This window comes from Abrus precatorius, unplaced genomic scaffold (genome assembly GCF_003935025.1).
Source record: "Abrus precatorius isolate BTA unplaced genomic scaffold, Abrus_2018 Scaffold8, whole genome shotgun sequence".
Lineage (NCBI taxonomy): Eukaryota > Viridiplantae > Streptophyta > Magnoliopsida > Fabales > Fabaceae > Abrus > Abrus precatorius.
In genome coordinates, this window is record NW_020874428.1 from 6,950,906 (window position 1) to 6,971,167 (window position 20,262).

Consider the following 20,262-nt stretch of genomic DNA (forward strand, 5'->3'; position numbering starts at 1 on the left):
CTAAAAAGTAGGGATCTCTACAAAGTATTAGTTTTTCATGAAAATGAATCATCGATCGAATCTAAGAATGCATGCATGAAAAATACAAGTCACTTCCACCATTCGTACCAACACAAAGTTGAATAAACTCAAGAACAAGTTGATGTTATAAAATCCTATCTTAAACCACTCCTTGGGACTATATATTTCTCATGTATGAACTTCTTATCAATCACGTGGACAATAAAATATATGGGATAAAAAAAAACCTGGAAGTTTCTCATTATAATTTATTTCCCTCTTGTATGCAACAACTTGAAAGCTAAAGTACTGTGAGACCAAATAGCAAAGAGATGCCAAATGATTATCATCATCATAAGATTAAAAGCTAGGGAAATTTGAAACTAGTTAGAGAAAAGCTCATGCAATTAACTCTGCCACTCAACTGCGATCATTTACAGCTTGATTTCCTACAAATAGACCATCTGATCTTCTTTTAGGGAAACCAGGGGGGTCCATGGTGGTGGCCCTATATTTTAGCTCTGAGGTTGCGCGAAAATCTGGATCAATGGAAGCTGGCCGAGCATTGTGATCCGAAGAACCACCAAGTCTATAGGAATTCGCAGCCCCACCAGGATATCGTGAAGGAGAACCATACCTTCTTGGTGGAGGTCTAAGAGCTCCACCTCTAAGATCCATAACTTCAGAATTTCTTGAAGAAGAGTCTACAAAGGATCTGTCTCTGTCTCCAGAGCCAGATCCCAACGGTGCACTGCTGGTAGCTGATGTGGAGCTAAAAGGATCATCTGGTCCCCAAGATGTAAGTGCTTCCTTCTTCTTGGCAAAAAAGTGCCAAGCCCCAAATAGGAAAAGTATGAAGAACAATACAGGGCTAGTCCAGAGCATGGTATTGAATTCCCCTTTGAAGATAGGTAGATTAGAATGATACATTCCAACATACCCACCTCCAAGCCCAACAATAACAAGCTTTTCGCGGTCACTAGCTATCAAGGGTATTACTCGTGTTTCTGCATCCAAACTTGGGTTTTGATGATTCACAAATGATGATCTAAGCTCTTCAAGACTCGAGGAGAAAACAAGCCGAGGCACGCCAACTCTCACATAATGCGGTGACGAAACATTATACACAAAAACCTTTTCCGGGTTAACAATCAGCAAATACCCCTTGATGGCCTGCAAAGCAAGGGGCTCATCCATATCAAACTTTCTCTTGTATCTAACCCTGCATTTGAAGTTCATTACATCCCCAAGCAACAAGACATAAATCAGATCTCCATCCGAGGTAAAACCGTACGCTTTGGAACGCTCCGTGGCATCAAAAACATAAGTTCGAGCAACAGAATGGTTTAACCCTTCACATTCAGTTTCTCTGATTTTCATGCCCCTTAAATCCAATGAGCCTGCACCAGTTTCAGTCAAAAACATAAGCCGTTGCTTCAAGAAAACTAGGGGCTTACTAGAAGGCTTGGCAGAACCATACAATAAACCGTTTTCCTTAAAAACCTTGATCTTCCCACTAGTATCAGCAGACAGAATGTACTTCATCCTCCTTACATAATGAACTTCCAAGAGAGTAACTGGCAACCCATCTTCAAGGTTTTCAGGCGACACAAACTTATCAACGTTTTCCATGAAAAGAGAACTATAATCATCTCCACTGGACCCTCCCTCCCAAATTCGATTTATCAAGATTTCACCATTTTCATGACCAGTTACCACAAAACTCTCATTCTTGTAAACAGAAGTATAAGAAGCCATTGCTGTAATGGGGGACTCTAATGATGTATCAAACTCAACCAAGACATCTCCATTCCTCAAAAACACATACACTCTCCCCCTCTCATCACTAACTGCCACATACTTACTCAACCCTTCATGATCCCTAAAAGGCAAAACATTTAAACAAGTGGCATCAGAATCTAACTTCACAGCAGATGCAAATTGGAACCTCTCTGACCAAAAAGGTGTGTACTTTGTTACAGACATTCCTCTAGCTCTCTCCCCATCTCGGATTTCCCGCTCAAATTCCTCATCTTCAACCCCTTTCCTACTTGATCTTTTATCATCAACCTTTTTTGGACTAAACCCACCCTTTTCCTTTGGTGGGTCTGGTAGCTTTGATTCTAATCTTGCAACGATTTCACTAAGATTTCTCACTAACTCCTCCAGTTTATTCAACAAAACTTGCTGATTCAAATGATTTGATGCTTCGGGTTCAGGAACAGGTTCTTGACATGAATCATGGTCCAGCTTGGATTGTATAGAACATGATTTAGGGTCTATGGAGGCACTAAAAACATGAAGAGAAGAGAAAAAGAAGAGCAAAGAGAACATAAAAAACTTGCCTTTTTGCGAGGACGCCATTGAATTTGAAGAAGAAAATTGGAGGGTGTTGCTCTCAGTGTGTCGGAAGTTGATGGATCTGCAAATAGAGAATTTAGCAGAAATCTATGTAAGATTTGGGGAATCTGAGGAGGGAGTTAGGACAGTGTATTGACTTGCGCTGAATTAGGGCAAACATGGGGATTAACAGAAGCAGACACAAAACCAGGTAACCTCAGTTCAATTGTACTGTAACAAAGTATATATGATCTGCTCCGATCGGTTTGCTTGGGCTATATCTACATCAGATAATCCTTTGGACATTGACCACTTGAGGTCCTACATTCATGTTCCTAGAAAAATTTTCTGTTCCCACTTTTTTTAAGGAAGAATTTATAACTTTTTAACATAAATATCTTTAGTCGTGATTTTTACTTTTTCTTAATGAGTTTAATTTTGTTGTATTATTTGTTTTAAAAAAATTATATTATTAGAATAATTAATTAAATTGTACCGTAATATAAATTTTAAATTAAATATTTTTTATATTATTAGAATAATTAATTAAATTGTACCGTAACATAAATTTAAATTAAATATTTTAAAAATTAATAATTTTTGCTGAAATAATAATTTAAAATTAATATATATATAATTAAATTATTTTTATACAAATATTAAAAATATTTTGCCATATTTTCTAATTTGTCTCTGATGGGTATATTTTTTGAATTGTTGATTTTATTTATTGACGGATCGAACCATTGATTATAATTTTTGTATAATCTCCAAAAGCACATGAGTGTTGCACATCAATTAGTGCTATATAAATCATATAGCAAAAAATTATGTGCAGAATAATTTCTTATGTTTATTAGAAAATATTTTCTAGCAGAATAAGTTTTATAAAATTAAAATTCAATTTGAAAGTTGAAATTTATTTTACATACATGCATATAAAATTATTAGTGCTACATAATCAAATGTATGTCATATTATACGAATCCATCATTAATATTTTTTTTACTCTTTAATTAGAAAATATATCTGTGCCGTTGCATAAATTTATATAAATATATTCATATTTTTATTATTTAATTTATTTTTAAAATATTTATAATTTAAATATAAAAATAATTATTTTTAATATGATAAAAAATAAAAAATATTAAATAAAAATTTTGATTATTTTTTAAAATAAATTATTTATATATAAATAAATATAACAATTAAAATTAATTTATATGCGACTTTAAATATTATAAATTTTAATAATAATAATAATTTAACTATAAATTAGTAAATATATTTATGTGTTATACAAATTTATTTATATTTTTATTAAATTATTTTATTTTAAAATAAACAAAAAATTATAATTTAAATATAAAAATATATAATATAAAATTTTATTATATAAAATAATATCAAATATAATTACATTAAAAATAAGATAAATATTTTTTATATACAAATATATATATATAATAAAGTAAGAAAGACATATATAAAAAGATAACAAAATTATTTTACAAAAGACGAAAATGTCAAATGATATTCTACTTTTCAAATTCTATAAAATTTTAAAAGTATTTATACAATAATACAATAAAATTGTTCAATCTTCTAAATTTTTCATTGTTATCTTTTATTCAGCATTGATTCATTTTTATCGAGTTACAACCTAAAACAAAATATCAAATATAAATTACTGTATAATTTAAAAAAATTTTAACAGTACATTATAAATTTATAAATCATACATTAATTTTTTCTTTTCTTTTGATAAATTTTGTGTTCTCACAAGGCATCTTCTTTTATTTTCATATATATATATATATATATATATATTGTCTAAATTTTTTTTTTCTCAATCTGTAAATATTAAATAATAAAAATAAAGTTATTTTCTAAATTATCTCCTGTTGTGGCGGAAATTGGACGTTGAGTTACTGAATAAATATTGGTTCTTTTTATTTGATTATATACAAAAAAAATTTATTAAATCTAGCACACTACTAGATTACATAGCAGCTTTTGGAAGGAAAAAAAAAGCATTAGTTTAATGATGTTTAATAGCATCTTGTGACAATAAAATTAAGATATAAACATTCGCATAAAAAGAAGGAAAGAGATGATCAAGAAATCCAAATTATCTCCTGTCGTAGCAGAAATTAGACGTTGAGTTACTGATTGTAAACATTGATTTTTTACCCTTTGTTATATACAATTTTTTTTATTGAATCCCATTACATTACTAGATTATATAGCAACTTTTGTAAAAAAAAACATTGGTTCAATGATATTTAATGATATCTTGTGACAATGAAATTAAGATATAAATATTTGCACAAAAAGAGGAGAAGAGATGATCAAGGAATCCAAATAATCTCATGTTGTGGTAGAAATTAGACGTTGAGTTACTAAGTGCAAATATTGGTTCTTTTCCCCTTAGTTATATGCAAAAAAAAATTATTAAATCCTAGCACACTACTAGATTATATAGCAGCTTTTGAAAAAAAGGCACTAGTTCAATGATGTTTAATGGCATCTTGTGACAATGAAATTAAGATATAAACATTCAGACAAAAAGAAGGGAAGAGATGATCAAGGAATCCACATTATCTCCTATTGTGGCAAAAATTGGACATTAAGTTCCATTTTTTACTTAAACAAAAATAGACTGACTTAAACAAAAAGGAAAAAAATGACGAAATTGTTTTACATGAAATTAACTTAAGCGAATTTTATTAGCTTAAACAAATTTTGCTCAAGTCTTCTCCTCTCATTCTCACCTATACTTAACACTCTTTCTCTAACTTTCATATTTAACCTTCTTCCTCCTCTTATATCCAACTTCTCTCTTCCCTCTACCTCGTATCCAACTCTTCTTTTCCTCTTCTCACCCTCACTTCATCCCACCTGTATACTCACCTCTCCCTCTTTTCTCTATACTTAACTCTTCCACCCTCCTCTCATTCCACCATCACTCCTGTATCACTCGCTCTCTTCATCTTCAGTTTCTCCACTCATCCTTACTCCCTTCTTCTCCTACACTCAATTCTCATCTTTTCAAATGTACAAAATTTGCTTAAATAAATATGCAAAATTTACTTAAACTAATTTTACATAAAAAAAATTTGCTATTCTCTCCATTATCATTGGAGCGAGTCCATTCTCGCTAAAACAAATCTATTTTTGCTTACGCGAAAGATCCAATTCCTACCACAATAGGAAAAAATCCAGATCCATGGTCATGACTACCTTCAAAATTATGCTTTTGCCACACGTGTTTGACATGTGAGTCAACCAACCTCAACTCATTTTTCCTTTGAAAAAACTTGATTTATACCATGGTTTTTTACATTAAAAATGGCAAAAACTCTAGAAAAACACAATTTTAGGTGCGCATAAATCACACAAACTATAGCTCAAGAGGTTATTTTATTTTGATACTACAAAAGCTTTTCTTTTCTTTTCTTTTTTTTCAAAATGCTAACATATAGTTTGAATATGCAAAATAAACGAATTCAAACTTGCAATGAAATCATAATCATAAGCTCCAAACAGAGCAAGATTATCCTTCGAACCATTCTCGCAGGTATAGAAAAAGGAAAGGTACAAAAGAAAAGGTGTATTGAATAACCTTATGAGAATAAACGAGCCCGTATTATAGGCAGGCAAATTACAGATTTCTGCAAAGTGAGGTAAATATTGGAATTGGAATAATTCAAAAATGGGAAGTTGTAGGTGGACAAATAAGGCCACAGAGATGCTCATAACAATAACATGATCAAATCACTTTCAAAGATAAAGAATTCAAAGGCAAAATATGCCCAATGGTGACGGATAAAACCATCAAAACTTGACAGTAAACCTATCAAGCAATTGAGATTGAGACAATATATTGGAGGCCAACTACATCTCAAGATTCCATGCGGTCTCAGCAATAAGTTTGGGAACTTTCGTTTCCTCAGCCAAGTTAACAGATGCCACAATCTGGAAGAAAAAGCTCAAAGTTAGACATTCTGTCTGAGGAACAAATACATGCTACTCAAGAACAATGTAGTACATGGGAGGAGGGAAGTCAACCGATTAACCAAATTTCATACAGGAAAAGTTTTAGCAAAGTGAAACCTCCATTGATCAAGTTTCTAATAGAACAGAAAAGGCATTTTTTATTCTTCTAAGAAACATCCAAGTCTGTCAAATATATGTCAGAAAGAGAGAGAGAGAGAGAGAGAGAGACCACAAAAATGACGAGTAACAAAGTACACCACTACACCCCAAACATGTAAATAAATATGGGTAATAAATGCAAGCAATGAAGATGTGAGAAAAAAATAAGACTTACAGAGCACAGACATGGATAGGAATACAACATATTTTAAAATTCATAAGACATGACCCAATTATAATACAACATACAAAATAAATTTATAATAATATCAAATTTGTAATCACAAGAGAGTATTCATGTTGTAAAAATGAAATAAGTTGTTATGGACATAATAAAATTTATTTATTTTTTAATTATTATGATATATCAATTTGTCAGTATAAAAGTTTCAAAAATAAGAATTATAAAAATGCATACTTGAACTATCCATGTAATATCAATATATATCCAACACACTTACTACCACTTGACCCAACTACCATTCAAGAATATCCATGCTTCTTTGATCAAGGCCGAATGAAGTTAAATTTTATTTTCTTTTTACTTATTATGATATATTAATTTGTATTGCTATAAAAATTTCAAAAATAAGAATTATAAAATGAAACTAAAAATACTTGAGCTATCCATGTAATATCAATATATATCCAACACAACTACCACTTCACAAAACTACCATTCAAGAGTATCCACGCTTCTTTGATCAAAGACTAAATGATGTATAGGCAACTTTGTTGTAAGGTCAAATGAGAATGAATATAGATATCACTACCTATTTCAACCCTTCAACAAATCCTTTTCCATTCAGCAATAAAAATGAATCACGTGAGCTACATAAATATTTTGATAGAGCCTTGACTTTGATTCTTATCACCCAAGAAAGGAGAAATCTTGTTTCCAATTCTTTCCCCCATCTTCATGCAGTAATTTGTGCCTCCTGCCACATAACCAACTTCACAAAAACTACTGCCTTTGTATTTTCATATAGAATTACCTTCCAAAGATGAATGACTACATCCTACATCCTCCCTCAAAAAGTCTCTACTCATAAGTTGAATTATCAGTCAACTCATAATCAATCAATCATGAACCTTCTAGCAATCTTCGATAAAGCAACAGAATTTCTAAGCATACTAGATGATGCAGAATCATAACCCCAAAGCTACTCCCTTTGGGAGGATACTCCCCTACTCCTCTAGGGCAGGTACCCCCCAACTCATACAAAATAATAATAATAAAAATTAATAATCATTTAGTTTGAGAGCCTAATTATATGTTAGATAAAATCCTAAAAATAAATAACAAATATAAAAATAACAAAATTAAAGATAATCCTAAATTCAAAAATCAAATCCTAAAATAAGATAATTCAATATATATTGCTATTATTACTTAAAAATAATCAAAGATTCGTCCCTCAAATGTCCAAAATTTCATTCAACTCATGCAGGAACGAGACTAAATTTAAACGACAAGCCAACATGCACAATTCATCAATTCAAGAAACACACAAAAGCATACATCTATAAATAAACTCTACCACACAGGTGAAACACAAAAATCATCCAAAAATAAATAAAAAATACAAGTTAATCAATCTGCCACAAATATTCACCTTGAAGCAACCAGTGTGTTTGGAATTCCGTGACCACTCAAGTGCCAAAACCTTGTTCGATGTCTGGTACACGGCCTTCAAGGAATCATCATCATAAACCCTCCTCGAAACAGCAAAGTCCCAACAATTCTTAGCAACATCATAGGAGGGTTCAAACGTGGTCAACCCCTTATGAACATAAGTGTACTTCAACTTGCAATTTCCCGAGTCAAATGCGTAATTAGCAGAAACCTTGTTCGCAGGATCCAACACAAACGTTCCGTCCAAAACGGTCCTGTTGTCGCCCCTGCTGTGTGAGTATGTCAAATTCAACGGTTTCTCCGCAACCCTAACGGTGTTCATAAACTGAAACCGAAAGTCCTACACGCAACAAACCCTAAAACGGTTTTAGTACCAAACTAACTACAACTCACCAGTTTAGGGAATTTGGGAGCGTACCTTTTTGGGAACATTGTAATCGACAATGAAGGAGCCGGGTTTCTCCACGGCTAAAGCCAAGCCGGTTAGGCTGGGACCGTTAATGAAGGTGGCTTCTGTAACGGAAGCTTTGAGTTTGATGTCGCCGGCGTTGACGGCGAAAGTGGCTGCCGCAGCGCCGTTTTTATCGACGTCGTATTTGCCCTTCAAAGTAGCCTTCATTGTAGACAACGAAACAGGATGCAGTTGCCAAGAGACACGACAAGAGTTGGTAGCGTGCCAAAGGCCTTCAAATGCGGAATAAATTATGAAAAATATTTATAAACTCTGAAATTTGTAAATGAAAACCATTTTAATCATTAATTTTATAAAAATTATTTTAATCTATTTATTTTATTTTATTTTTAGTATTATTTTCTAAAAAAACTAAAATTAATATTATTTTATAAAGCAATAATTAAAATAATATTTTTATACATTGAATCACTTTTGAGTCTTTACTCTATATATATTAATAATACCCATATATTTTTTTCAAACTCACGTTTCAAAGCAATGTATCGGGCCTCAGAGATGGGCTTGTTGCTCTTAGCCAATAGATATAGGCCCAATGATTATATCAGTTTAAAACAACTAGAGAGTATAACTGTTGATAAGATTTACATTTAAAAAAGTAAAATTAAACTTCTTAAGATATATTATTGCATTTTTTTTTCATTTAAATTGACATAATTAATTAATCCTTTTACGATTCAATTGTTTTACTGATCGCTGCAGTATTTCGTCTAATTATTTATCATTGTTTATTATTTTTAGTGTGTCTTTTATCATAAATTTACAAATTCTCTAATAATAAGTAAACTTTTTAACATTTTTTATTTTTCAAGATGAATAACACTAACCTACAAACATTGAATCAACTAGAATGAATTATTTTAACTTAACCTATAATTTATTTCGAGTTAAAGTATTGCCTTTAAGAGAGAATGTCTATGATCTAAACTAAAAAAAAAAAAAAACAACGCTAAAATCTTATGGAATATAAATAACAATGTTTATCTTTTATTCTATCCTTAAAATTAAGTATGCCTTTGTTATATACTTTTACTTTGAAACTTTATCAAATAAATTTTTTTGTATAATGAAAAAAATACACCTATGAATTTTTAAATTAAGTGAAGTATATGCATATTTGAATTTATCTTATTTTAAGTCAAATTTTTAATTTATTGAGAGTTTTTTTTAAAAAAAATTAAAACTATTTGTTTCTAGTTCTCAGTTACTAACATTAAGTGTGGTAAATAATTAAATAAAATTAAAAATTAATGTTAAACATGCACTTACATTAAGAATAATGTTACTTGTACATAGGATCGTTTAAATTTTGATTGTAAGGAAAAAAATTTTAAATTGATCAAAATAACCTATTGAGTTAAATTTAGTTATTTTTTTAGCTTCTAACTTACACTCAACCAGCAGATTAAGAATTGATTGAATTAGTATATATAATTAAGCTAAAAAATGCATAATCATTATTTATTGTTTGTGTATAATGATTAAAAATTTTTAAAGAATTGTCAAATTAGTTAGAGGATGAAAAACCTAATACTCAACTCAAATTAGTTAATTTTAATATTTTTTAAAAATAATTTTATCTAAAAAACTAAATTAATTTTTTATATAAATAAAATTATAAAGATAATATAAGATAATATTAACTAATTAGTCAGTTAATTGTTATATCAATTTTTTTTTATTGTTATTATTGTAGTTAGTAAATTTTTATTAAGATCATTATTTACCTCTTTTATTTTAAGTTATGTGTGTCTGAATAATTTTTGTATGTGTAACACCTTAAATTTTAATTTTTAACAAATAAGAAATTTCGCAAATTTTTGAGATAATAAAATTTTCATTTTTAATTCAAGTTTCATTAATCATTTCAAATAAAGGAAGGGGTTACAATTTATATCAAACAGTTGCTATAAGACTTATTTAAATACAACAGTTTTCCAAAATAATATCCTAAGTCCTATAGCAGTTCCATCCACCCTTTCACTGAGTCCGGTGCTGATCGTCTTGATTACCTGAAAAATGAATGTAAGGGTGAGTACTCTACACTACCTAAAAACACACAATCAACGTAAAGTCTTACCTCCAGCACATTTCCAATACGTTAAACAAACACAATCACAGGCAACATTCTATATCCATAGGTACAGATTTACACCATGAATGGTCGTCGGTTACCCCTGCCTCACGGATATCACGTGGGCAGTCACGGGTCGCTCAGCAAAGATAGTGGTCAGAGGTCTAGTCAGGAAGAGAGTGTGTGACCCGTGGTGCACCCGTTCCGCAGTCGGTGTCACCACCACTCCCTCTTCTCTAAAGTATTTCTACCGTCCTCATCTCCCACATCCCCAGTGTATCATTGAACCATTCACAACATATTACAATGGCGCTAACATGCCCATTCACACATATTCCATTCACGCATGCAGTAATCACGCTTACACACGGCACACAACTCACAAATATCGTTTATATTACATAGCCCTTGAGCCCACATTTTCATAATATTCATTCAAATATACGGCACAAGTGTCCATACTCATTCTATCACACAACATTTACATACAATCCACATCCATTAATTTCGGATCAACACACATCATATTCACATATCACAACACATGGCCCACATTACATTTCTCAGCAATTTTCTACCCACTAACTCAGCCACAATACAATATTTAGCAGGATATCAACAATTCATGCACAAAAGAGTAGGATAGAGTCTCCCCTTACCTCAGATTGACATCCCACACACTAAATCTACCAAGAAGTACTTCTCCTCACAGATTTCATCATAAACACATGGAGAAACTCCATGAGAACCCAGGGAAACCACGGAAATAGAGAAAGGGGATGTAAAACTGAAACCCTAACCATTAAAACTCACCTCAAAGCGTTCTCCACATGGATTCAACCTTCAATCAAGCTCCTGGACAGCTTTGGAGGCAATTTAATCGGTGAAAAGGGCTTTGGGCATGAGAGGATCGAAGGGAGAGGGAGAAATAACTCTCCCCGAACCCTAATCCCCTTTAAATCCTTTTCTGGTCGCGACACTCTCGCTACAGTGAGACCTCGCTGCAGCAACACGCCCTTTCGCTACAGCGAAAAAGTCAGAGAAAACTGCACTCTGGTTTCTACAGAATCTCGCTACAGCGAGGCTCGTTGTACCCTGAAATGCACCTCAAACTGTCGTTCTGTCGCTACAGCGAGAAGGCAACAATTCCCAGGGTCCTCTCGCTGCAGCGAGAGGAGAACAGCCCAGTATCTCGCCCTGCATTTAGGCACTTCGCTCATTTTCAGCCTATCCAGTCATACATACACATATATACACACATCCATGTACTTAATACACATAAAACATCATTTTCAAATAAATCAACACACATATGAATATATATATATATATATATATATATATATATAAGAATAATAATAATAATAATAATAATAATAATTAATATTATCAAAATTCAGGGCGTTACAGTATGCACTATTAATTAATATACAAAATTTATCAAAATTTAGATTCAAATGCACAAAAATAAAAATTTCAAATAAAAAAAGATAAAAAAAAATTAGACCTATGGCATTAAAAGAATATTTAAGAAAAAAAGATACAATTCAAGCAATAAAAAGAAAATAAAAATTTGAAGTAAAGGCTTTACAAAAAAACTTAAAGTTACAAGTTTAAATAAACCAAAAAAAATATTAAAAATACACATTTCAACTAATAGAATTGCTCATGATTTAACTATCTAATTGAAATCGATGAAATTGAAGATTCAAAATTAGGTGTCAAGTGTGGCAACATAGATGCAAGTTAATTCGATTTTGGCTTTCAATTATATATGAGTTAGGTCAAACAGTTATGGTTGATATTTTTCTTAATCAACCAAATAACAACACTATATCTTTTTATTTTTACTAGAACTGTCTAGTTTATGACAAAATATGTTTATGGCCCAATCCAAATACCCTAACTCGACTTATGTTACCATTGTAGAAAAGGAAAGGAACTCTAATTAGAATTATTTTTCCTTTTGCTTCAATTCTAAACACCTTCTCTTATGCTAGTCGTCATCTTCTCTTTGACTTGTGCAACTGCGTACATTGTAACTAATGCTCTCTATGCTTGTGACTAATTGTGTAATTGTATTTTTGTTTCCTTTCCTCTAAAATCCTTTATTCCTCATCCTTTGTTAGGGTTAGGACTTGGGTTGATCTTTATTAGGATTTGTCATTTTGTAATTGTGATTATATTACATTTGAGGTTATGAGTTTATTGAATGACCAATCTTGACAATATTTTTTTTCTTTTTTCTTTATTTTTCTATGAGTGGGAGGATGTTGTTCTTATACATGAATATAATTTTCTAAATGTGCCTACTCTTTTTTTTTTTGTCAATTCTTATACACAAAGAAAAGAAAACTTCTTTTATATACATTATCATTTATGACATACTTTTTTAATGTCACCATATCACTCTTTACTATGGGTATAACATTATTATAAACTTAATATTTGCAGTCATGTAGTAAGATTTTGTACCATGCATTAGTATAACCGAAATTACTAAAAAAGATGCCAACAAGTTAATAGTTAATTTTATAAATATCAATTATTAATTCACACATAGTTTTTTTGTACCATAACCAATGGACATAATTTTCTATCAAGTTATCATAAAATAAATTGATTAATCTGCATAAAGATTTTAGTTTTTTTAGAGAGAACTTCATCATAATAGATATCTCAACATAAAAATTTATATCACATAAAGAAATAAAAAATTAAAAAATATGAATAGCTTAAAAATTTATGAATTTTTATTTACTTATAACTTAGTAAAATATTATGTTTCAAAGTTTCTATTTACTAGATAATTCATTTAAGGATCGTCTAAGAAACTAGTAGACTAGGCAATATACACTTGCATATATATATATATATATATATATATATATATATATATATATTATAACATTTTAGGGTTAGTTAGAATGCTGAATTTTTTACACTCATTAATATGATAATTATAAGATTTGAAGTGACAACACCAAACTTATGAATGCCTTGTAATGGGATATGAACATTGAAGCAATCTATCAGACCCACAAACTATCATTTTTCTAAAGCATGGTTTGAATCTAAAATCTAGTATCAGAGTTACTAAAAAAAAAACAGAAACTTACTTTATATACATTACTAATGATCCATAACATACATTTTTAATATTATCAAATTTGATACTAGTTATCTTTTTTCTAAGTTTTAAGTTCTCTTTCATTTTTGTATTATAATGTAGATTATAGTATTTAAAATTTTGCTTTTATTCACAACTTTCTGTATTAGATGATATATGCTTGTAGTTCATTTATACCTGTTCTCCAATAGACCCCTTAATTGACTTTTTGGTCAGATTACATGATTTGTATTTTAACATAGCAATTCATTTTCAAGTTAATGTTTGAAAGTGTATTTTTTAAAATAAGAAAGGTGATCAATGTAATTCAAACATCATCAATGGAATAGTAAAAATGTACTAGTTTCTTCTTATTGTGTTGCCAATATCATGTAGTTGCACATAACCTAGTTTACCAAATAAATAGTAACTCAAGCACTTTTAGTAATTAAAACTTTTATCATTTATAATTTTATTTTGCTTGTATTATTTTATTTAATTATTTTAATACCTCAAGTTTGTTGATTTACTGCAACTTCTTTTATGTCTTCTCTTTATTTTTTAATTAATGATTTATTAGTTTATCCTTTATCTTTCACATAATCTTTGGTGTGTTTTTGTGGTGAACTCTTGATAGTCTAGTCTCTAAGAATACAAACTCAGTTTTTATTATGTCTTTAATTTGGTATATATTCCATTTTCATCTTTTGTTTAATTGGGTTATTTTTATTATTTGGTAAGTTTATTATGTTCAATTGTGATATGACCTTACCTATCTCATGGAAGTGATTAATATTTTTCGATAATCTTTGAATAGAGGACCAACATGAATAAAATTGCACAATATTTTATATCTTTTTGGGGTCAAAATATAGCATTTAATTTACAATGGCTTTATATGCTTCTTCTTCTTTTTTTTGTTTTTTTCGTACTTTTGGAGTATGATTCTGCATATAAATATTGCAACAATATTGCTTTCTTATAATTAATAGTTCTGTATTCTGAATTTTATTATATGGTTAGTGGTTGATGTTATAATGAACAAGCAACTAGCAAAAGAAGAAGCATTTAAGAAAAAAAAAAGAGTTGAATATTAGTTGACATATAAATTAGTATAGACAAAGACTAAGGTTCTAATTTATTAAATTTTTTATATTGTAATTAAGAATATGATTTCCATATATCAATTTTTTTGTAATATTTATTATAAATTATGAGCAGTAACATTGATAATGTCCTTTTTTTTATCTTATTAATTAGGTTTTAAATTTAAAAAATAATCTTATTTAAATACACAAATAAGTTTACCTTTAAATTATATTATAATTTGTTATTTTAGGTATGATTAAATATATTTAGGATTTTTACAAATATATTAAATTTAATTATGGTCTTTATGTTGACAATCTTATTTAAATTAACTTCACATTATCTTTCTTTTATCTTATTATCATAAATTTTTTTAAAGTTATTCAAATAAATAAAATATGAATGTTATTAATAAATCTTAATCTTATATTAAAATATTTAAAAATGTTAATAAAATTGAAATTTTATATTAATATTAGAATAGGGGCGGGAATTTTTTTCTTATACTCGGATCTTTCCGGCGAATGTTTATAATGGTCTGCTCATGAAACTTTGGGTACCTTGACTATCGATAAATGATGTTCCCCAGGAGCAAAGCTATCTAAGTCAAGATCATCAGTTCCTTTCACTAGGATCTTACGTATGATAGGGGGAGCCTACTTTTACATATTTTTAAATTATATTTATGTTATTATATTATTACTTGTAAGAAAGTTTGAAAGTCAAATTTCATTCTCTCTCCAAAAATAAGCTTCTTCCACACGTTTTCTTATTCCAAGAATAGTGGCTGTATGATTGAACTTCATTTCTCCTACAAACTATTATTCTAGTACGTAGGCTTTCCACTCTTGGGTCTCCTAATCTCTATTCTCCCATCCAGCTTTTCTTTCAAGCTCAATGTTAAGCTGTTAACATTTCTACTCATAGGTGAGTTGCATTAAACTTGGTTATTGATAACCCTTATAAAAAATTAAATTTTTTTGAAAGTGTGGGGCGAGATGTTTGTATAAATTTGATGTTCTGCATTTTTATTCTTCTCTTCTATTTTTGTTGCTGCTTTTTTATGTTAAACATTTTTCTAATACTAAATATAGTAAACCTAAAATGAATGTATTATGACAAAAACAAGCTTTGATTATGATTTTTGTCACCTTTCTAGCTAAAATAGAAGATTTTGACGAACAACATATATCATATACTTTTATTTTATTAAAATTAAAAATTTAGTGAAAAACAAAGAAAGTTGTCTCAAATAAGTATTATTTTTATGTAAAGTTGTTAGGTAGGGGGGTTTTAGATAGAGTCTCACAACAAGTAGCATACCACAATTCAACCCATAAAACTTAAGGCAATGGGTGCATTGGTCCATCTTCTTATGGGCCTTTAACTTGTCCATATTCTACTCTGTGTGGGACTCAATTCACACTTAATTTCAACACTCTCCCTTAAATATGAATTTATCTATTTCATATTGGCTCCTTCTGTAGCAAAATTTTTTTTTCATCACGAGTATCTATGGTCTACACCACATGGGCTATCGTCTACTCAACGACTCTTTTTGGGCTCTACACCCTCTATACGTGGGTGTCACCAGCTCTCTGCTAGGGCTCATCTACTGTCAATGTTTCCTTTATAGTACACTCTCACATTGACCATGGGTGCCACACCATCAACTATCTCTGTTGCGGCTCATCTACTCGTATGAGTTGGTCACCTAGATTGACCTAACTCTGATACCACTAGATTTTTATATTTTTATGCTAGGGCTCATCACACTTGGATTGAGTTGGAATCAAGTGTGAATTAGTCTCACTTGAAGTGGGATATGAGCAAGTTAAGAGTTTATAAAGAGATGGACCCATGCATACATTGCCTTAAAATGTTTTATGGATTGCATTATGATGTCCTACTTGTTGTTAGGCTCCCTTTTCCTAAACTCCCTTACCCAACAAAAGTCAACCCACTAATCAACTTGAAATTGCATCCTTTAATGCTAGTGGTACAGTAAATCTTCCTCTGCATGAGATTATTTTATCAAACTTCCAGTTGTAGAGGGAAAAGATCCTCAAGTTGCTTTCAAATATTGCAATAAAACTTATTATTTTGATTCAAAGTTACATGACAAATCTAATATGCTTGGACATATAAAGGCATGAACAGATTTTTCATATGTTGTTGCAAGTTATCCAAATCAATTTGTACCCCTTTTTGCTCCTAGTAATATTCAATTAACATCAACTAGTCATAGATTTGACAAGAATGTAATTGTTGCTATGTTCATTAGCATAGATTGTTTTGAATTATACCAACATCAAAAAGCCAAGTTAAAAGATTTCTTTAAGTCAAATAGTAGTAGGATTGTATTAACTATTTAACTCTCATAGTTCACTATATTAACAATGATGGGAAGTACCATAAAAGGGTAATAGGTTTTTTTGTAGTGGAAAATCATAAGGGTGAGACATTAGAAAAATATGTAGAAGAAGTTTTACGTATGTGACTGTGACATATGTAAAAAGTAAATTGAAAAACATAATTAGACTACTTTAGATAGAGAATTTTTTCACATGAGGTATTGTGCTCATATAATAAATTTGGTGGTGAATGATGGCCTAAAAGATCTAAATACCTTAATTTCTAGCTTATGCAATACAATTATATTTGTTTGGTCATCTCATCAAAGACTGTGCAAGTTTAAAAACTGTGTAGAGTTTACTGATATTTAGAGTAAAAAACTATTACGCCTAGATGTTCTACTAAGGGGAATTCTAGATACACCTTGTAGGATAATGCAAAAAAGTTTGAAGCAACTTTTGAGAGACTCAAGTTTGAGAACCCTCACTTTTTAGGCTATTATGGATCAATTGTAGCATCTACATGCATTGACTAGGTAGATTCTAGAGTGTTTGTCAAATTTCTAAAAACATTTTATGATGCTATAAATGATTTTTTTTTTGCTTTCAACATTGTTAGTGTCTATGTTGCATTTCATCAATTAGCCTTAGTTTATTGTGAAATTAGCTTTGTAATTATGAATATGTACCTCATCTTAAGTTGTATGGGCTTAGATATATATAAAAAAAAAATATGAAAAATATTGGAGCAACTATCCAAATCAATCACTTGTTATACTTTAGTGTAATATTTGATCCTCGATATAAAATTTAAATATATGAGTGTTTTTTTATGGCATACATCCACAGAATCACTATATTCTACTAAACTAGCCATAAGTGTAAATTGGTATTCCACATCATATGAAAAAAAATCACAAATTGCTAATGTTCCTTTAGTAACTACTGTAGTTATTGAAACTATTAATAATGTTGAAATTCCTACCTATATGGCAAGGCAGGTTTATTTAAGAAATATTTAAAGGAAAAATGTTAATTGATAAAAAAAAAAAAGAACTAAAAACTTACTTAATTGAAACTTGTGTTAATGGAGACTACAAATTTGACCTATTATTATGGTGGAAACATAATACATTAAGGTTCCCTATATTGTCTTGCAGTGAAGGATGTCTTAGCCACTTCGATTTCAATAATGATGTTAGAATATGTTTTCATCATTGGGATAGTCTTAGACACATATAAGAGTTCTCTAAATTTGGATATGACTGAGACTCATATTTATACACAAAATTGGTTAAGGCCGATAGTAACCCAGTTTAAGGAACTTAATATGATTGATGAACTAAAGATGTTTGAAGACATTGTTGCATGTTAAAAGGACTAAAAGATAGCTCTGCTAGGGTTCCTTTAAAAACTTATTCTTGGAGAAAGAGGCACCGCTCAACTCTACTAGGGTTTCTTCACCCTCAAGCTCTGGCTTGAAGGGTGACGACGAACACGACATACTTCAACCAAGCTACAGAGAAAGACTTCTCAACTCAGGAAGCCCATTGTATCAGGAGTGTGACAGAAATGGAGCATTCAGAAGCAAAGAAAAGGTCCAGCGATGAGCAAGATCTGGTGGATCGAAGCAAGAAGAGAGTTAAGATCGAGGTAAGGTTGCATCTAAGGATATCCAAGCTAATAGACAAGAAGAGGAGTGCTCTGATGATCTTGCAAAAAATGTGTCTTCTTCCTATAACCATCTTCCTCTCATATAATAAAAGGGATAAAGTGCTAGAATCTTAGGATTTTAACATGTCTCTTAGTAATAACGATATTGTGAAAATTATTATAGAAGAGCTTAATATTCCCCTTTCTGAAAATGATGATTAAGAAATAAACCCTAATGATACCCAAAAAATTTGTCCAGAGTTTAAGGTTCCTTTAGACGACTATGAATAATGGTGTTCCCTATGGAAACTGACCTTAATAGTCAAACTGTTACGTAGATTAGTGAATTTCAACTACCTTAATCAAAAGCTAACAAGCATATGGGACAAAAATGAGTCCTTAAAAATTTTGGACCTGAATAATGACTTCTTCCTTGTTAAATTTGATAATAGTGAAGAATATAAGTTGGCTCTGTTTAATGGACCTTGGCTCATCCTTGATCACTACCTATTAGTTCAAAGATGGAGGCCTTTATTCAAGCCAAGAGATTAAGATTTTAGGAAAATTGCCGCATGGGTGAGAGTCTCTGACCTCTCCTCAAACTATACAATGAAAAATTTTTGTGACAGGTGAGAACTTGCCTAGGTTCTACGTTGAAGATAGATCCCCACACCTCATTACTCTCTAGGGTTAAATTTGTTAGGATATGTGTAGAATTAGACTTAAGGAAAAAGCTTATTTCTTCCTTCAAGGTGTTAGGTCAAGAGTTTAAGGTAGAGTATGAGGGACTGCACTTTATCTGTTTCTCTTATGGGAAGTATAGCCATAGATAGGAGCAATGTATAAATATCATTTAGACCCAAGAACCCATATTGATCCCATGGAGGAGAGTGATGTCTCTCCCCCTCATTCTGGTAACAGTGAAGGGTGAGGATCCTCTAAACAATAGCCCCAAAGTTAGTTGACTTAAAAGGAAGTGTTAAGATATAAGGTTTACATTGGTAGGTTAATAATATATCAAAAGGTATATAAGCTAGAAAATTTTATTCTAAAATTACCTAAGATATTTTAAATAAGAAGGTCACTCAAGCTAGAACCTAAGTTTTCTCCCATGATCTTGGATTAGACCCACATATAAAAAATCTAATATGGTAAAGCTTTACTAAGTTCAATTGTGTAGATGGTGTTCAGAGGGCAAATGTACCCATCGAGAAATAATAAATAATTCTTAAATTAAGTTTCCGAAATATCGTCCCACAAGGATTGATTTTCAATTACTAAGAATTTTTTAATTCAATTGTTTAAGCTTCAAAGATATAAAATTAATTAAAACAAGAATTTATAAAATCAATTATAAAACTAAGAGCAAGGAAT

General features: G+C 30.5%; 2 protein-coding genes across 3 annotated transcripts; both read right to left on the bottom strand.

Annotated features, from left to right (window-relative positions):
- Positions 1 to 237: 237 nt before the first annotated feature.
- Positions 238 to 2,656, bottom strand: LOC113846923 (uncharacterized membrane protein At1g75140). The gene is made up of 2 exons (XM_027475682.1): positions 2,082 to 2,656; positions 238 to 2,042 (listed from the first exon to the last, which is right to left on the bottom strand). Exons 1-2 carry the CDS (start codon positions 2,362 to 2,364, stop codon positions 421 to 423), a joined length of 1,905 nt encoding a protein of 634 aa, XP_027331483.1. The 5' UTR covers positions 2,365 to 2,656; the 3' UTR covers positions 238 to 420.
- Positions 2,657 to 5,854: 3,198 nt separating this feature from the next.
- Positions 5,855 to 8,819, bottom strand: LOC113847567 (outer envelope pore protein 24, chloroplastic-like). Of its 2 annotated transcripts, XM_027476754.1 has the most exons (4): positions 8,556 to 8,786; positions 8,334 to 8,477; positions 8,118 to 8,192; positions 6,003 to 6,321 (listed from the first exon to the last, which is right to left on the bottom strand). In XM_027476754.1, exons 1-4 carry the CDS (start codon positions 8,754 to 8,756, stop codon positions 6,241 to 6,243), a joined length of 501 nt encoding a protein of 166 aa, XP_027332555.1. In that variant the 5' UTR covers positions 8,757 to 8,786; the 3' UTR covers positions 6,003 to 6,240. The 2 variants fall into 2 exon arrangements, with proteins under 2 accessions (XP_027332554.1, XP_027332555.1); XM_027476753.1 differs by having other exon boundaries at positions 5,855 to 6,321; positions 8,118 to 8,477; positions 8,556 to 8,819.
- Between the last annotated feature and the right edge of the window lie 11,443 nt (positions 8,820 to 20,262).

What these genes read in the sequence shown, in the direction of transcription:
- LOC113846923 (XM_027475682.1), bottom strand. Translation starts at nt 2,364, where the DNA reads ATGGCGTCCTCGCAAAAAGGCAAGTTTTTTATGTTCTCTTTGCTCTTC. An exon ending in AAAGGAAAAGGGTGGGTTTA is followed by an intron (nt 2,043 to 2,081) that starts GTCCAAAAAAGG and finishes CAAGTAGGAAAG; the next exon opens with GGGTTGAAGATGAGGAATTT.
- LOC113847567 (XM_027476753.1), bottom strand. Translation starts at nt 8,756, where the DNA reads ATGAAGGCTACTTTGAAGGGCAAATACGACGTCGATAAAAACGGCGCT. An exon ending in ATTACAATGTTCCCAAAAAG is followed by an intron (nt 8,478 to 8,555) that starts GTACGCTCCCAA and finishes TGTTGCGTGTAG; the next exon opens with GACTTTCGGTTTCAGTTTAT. An exon ending in AACACACTGGTTGCTTCAAG is followed by an intron (nt 6,322 to 8,117) that starts GTGAATATTTGT and finishes TTTTTCTTCCAG; the next exon opens with ATTGTGGCATCTGTTAACTT.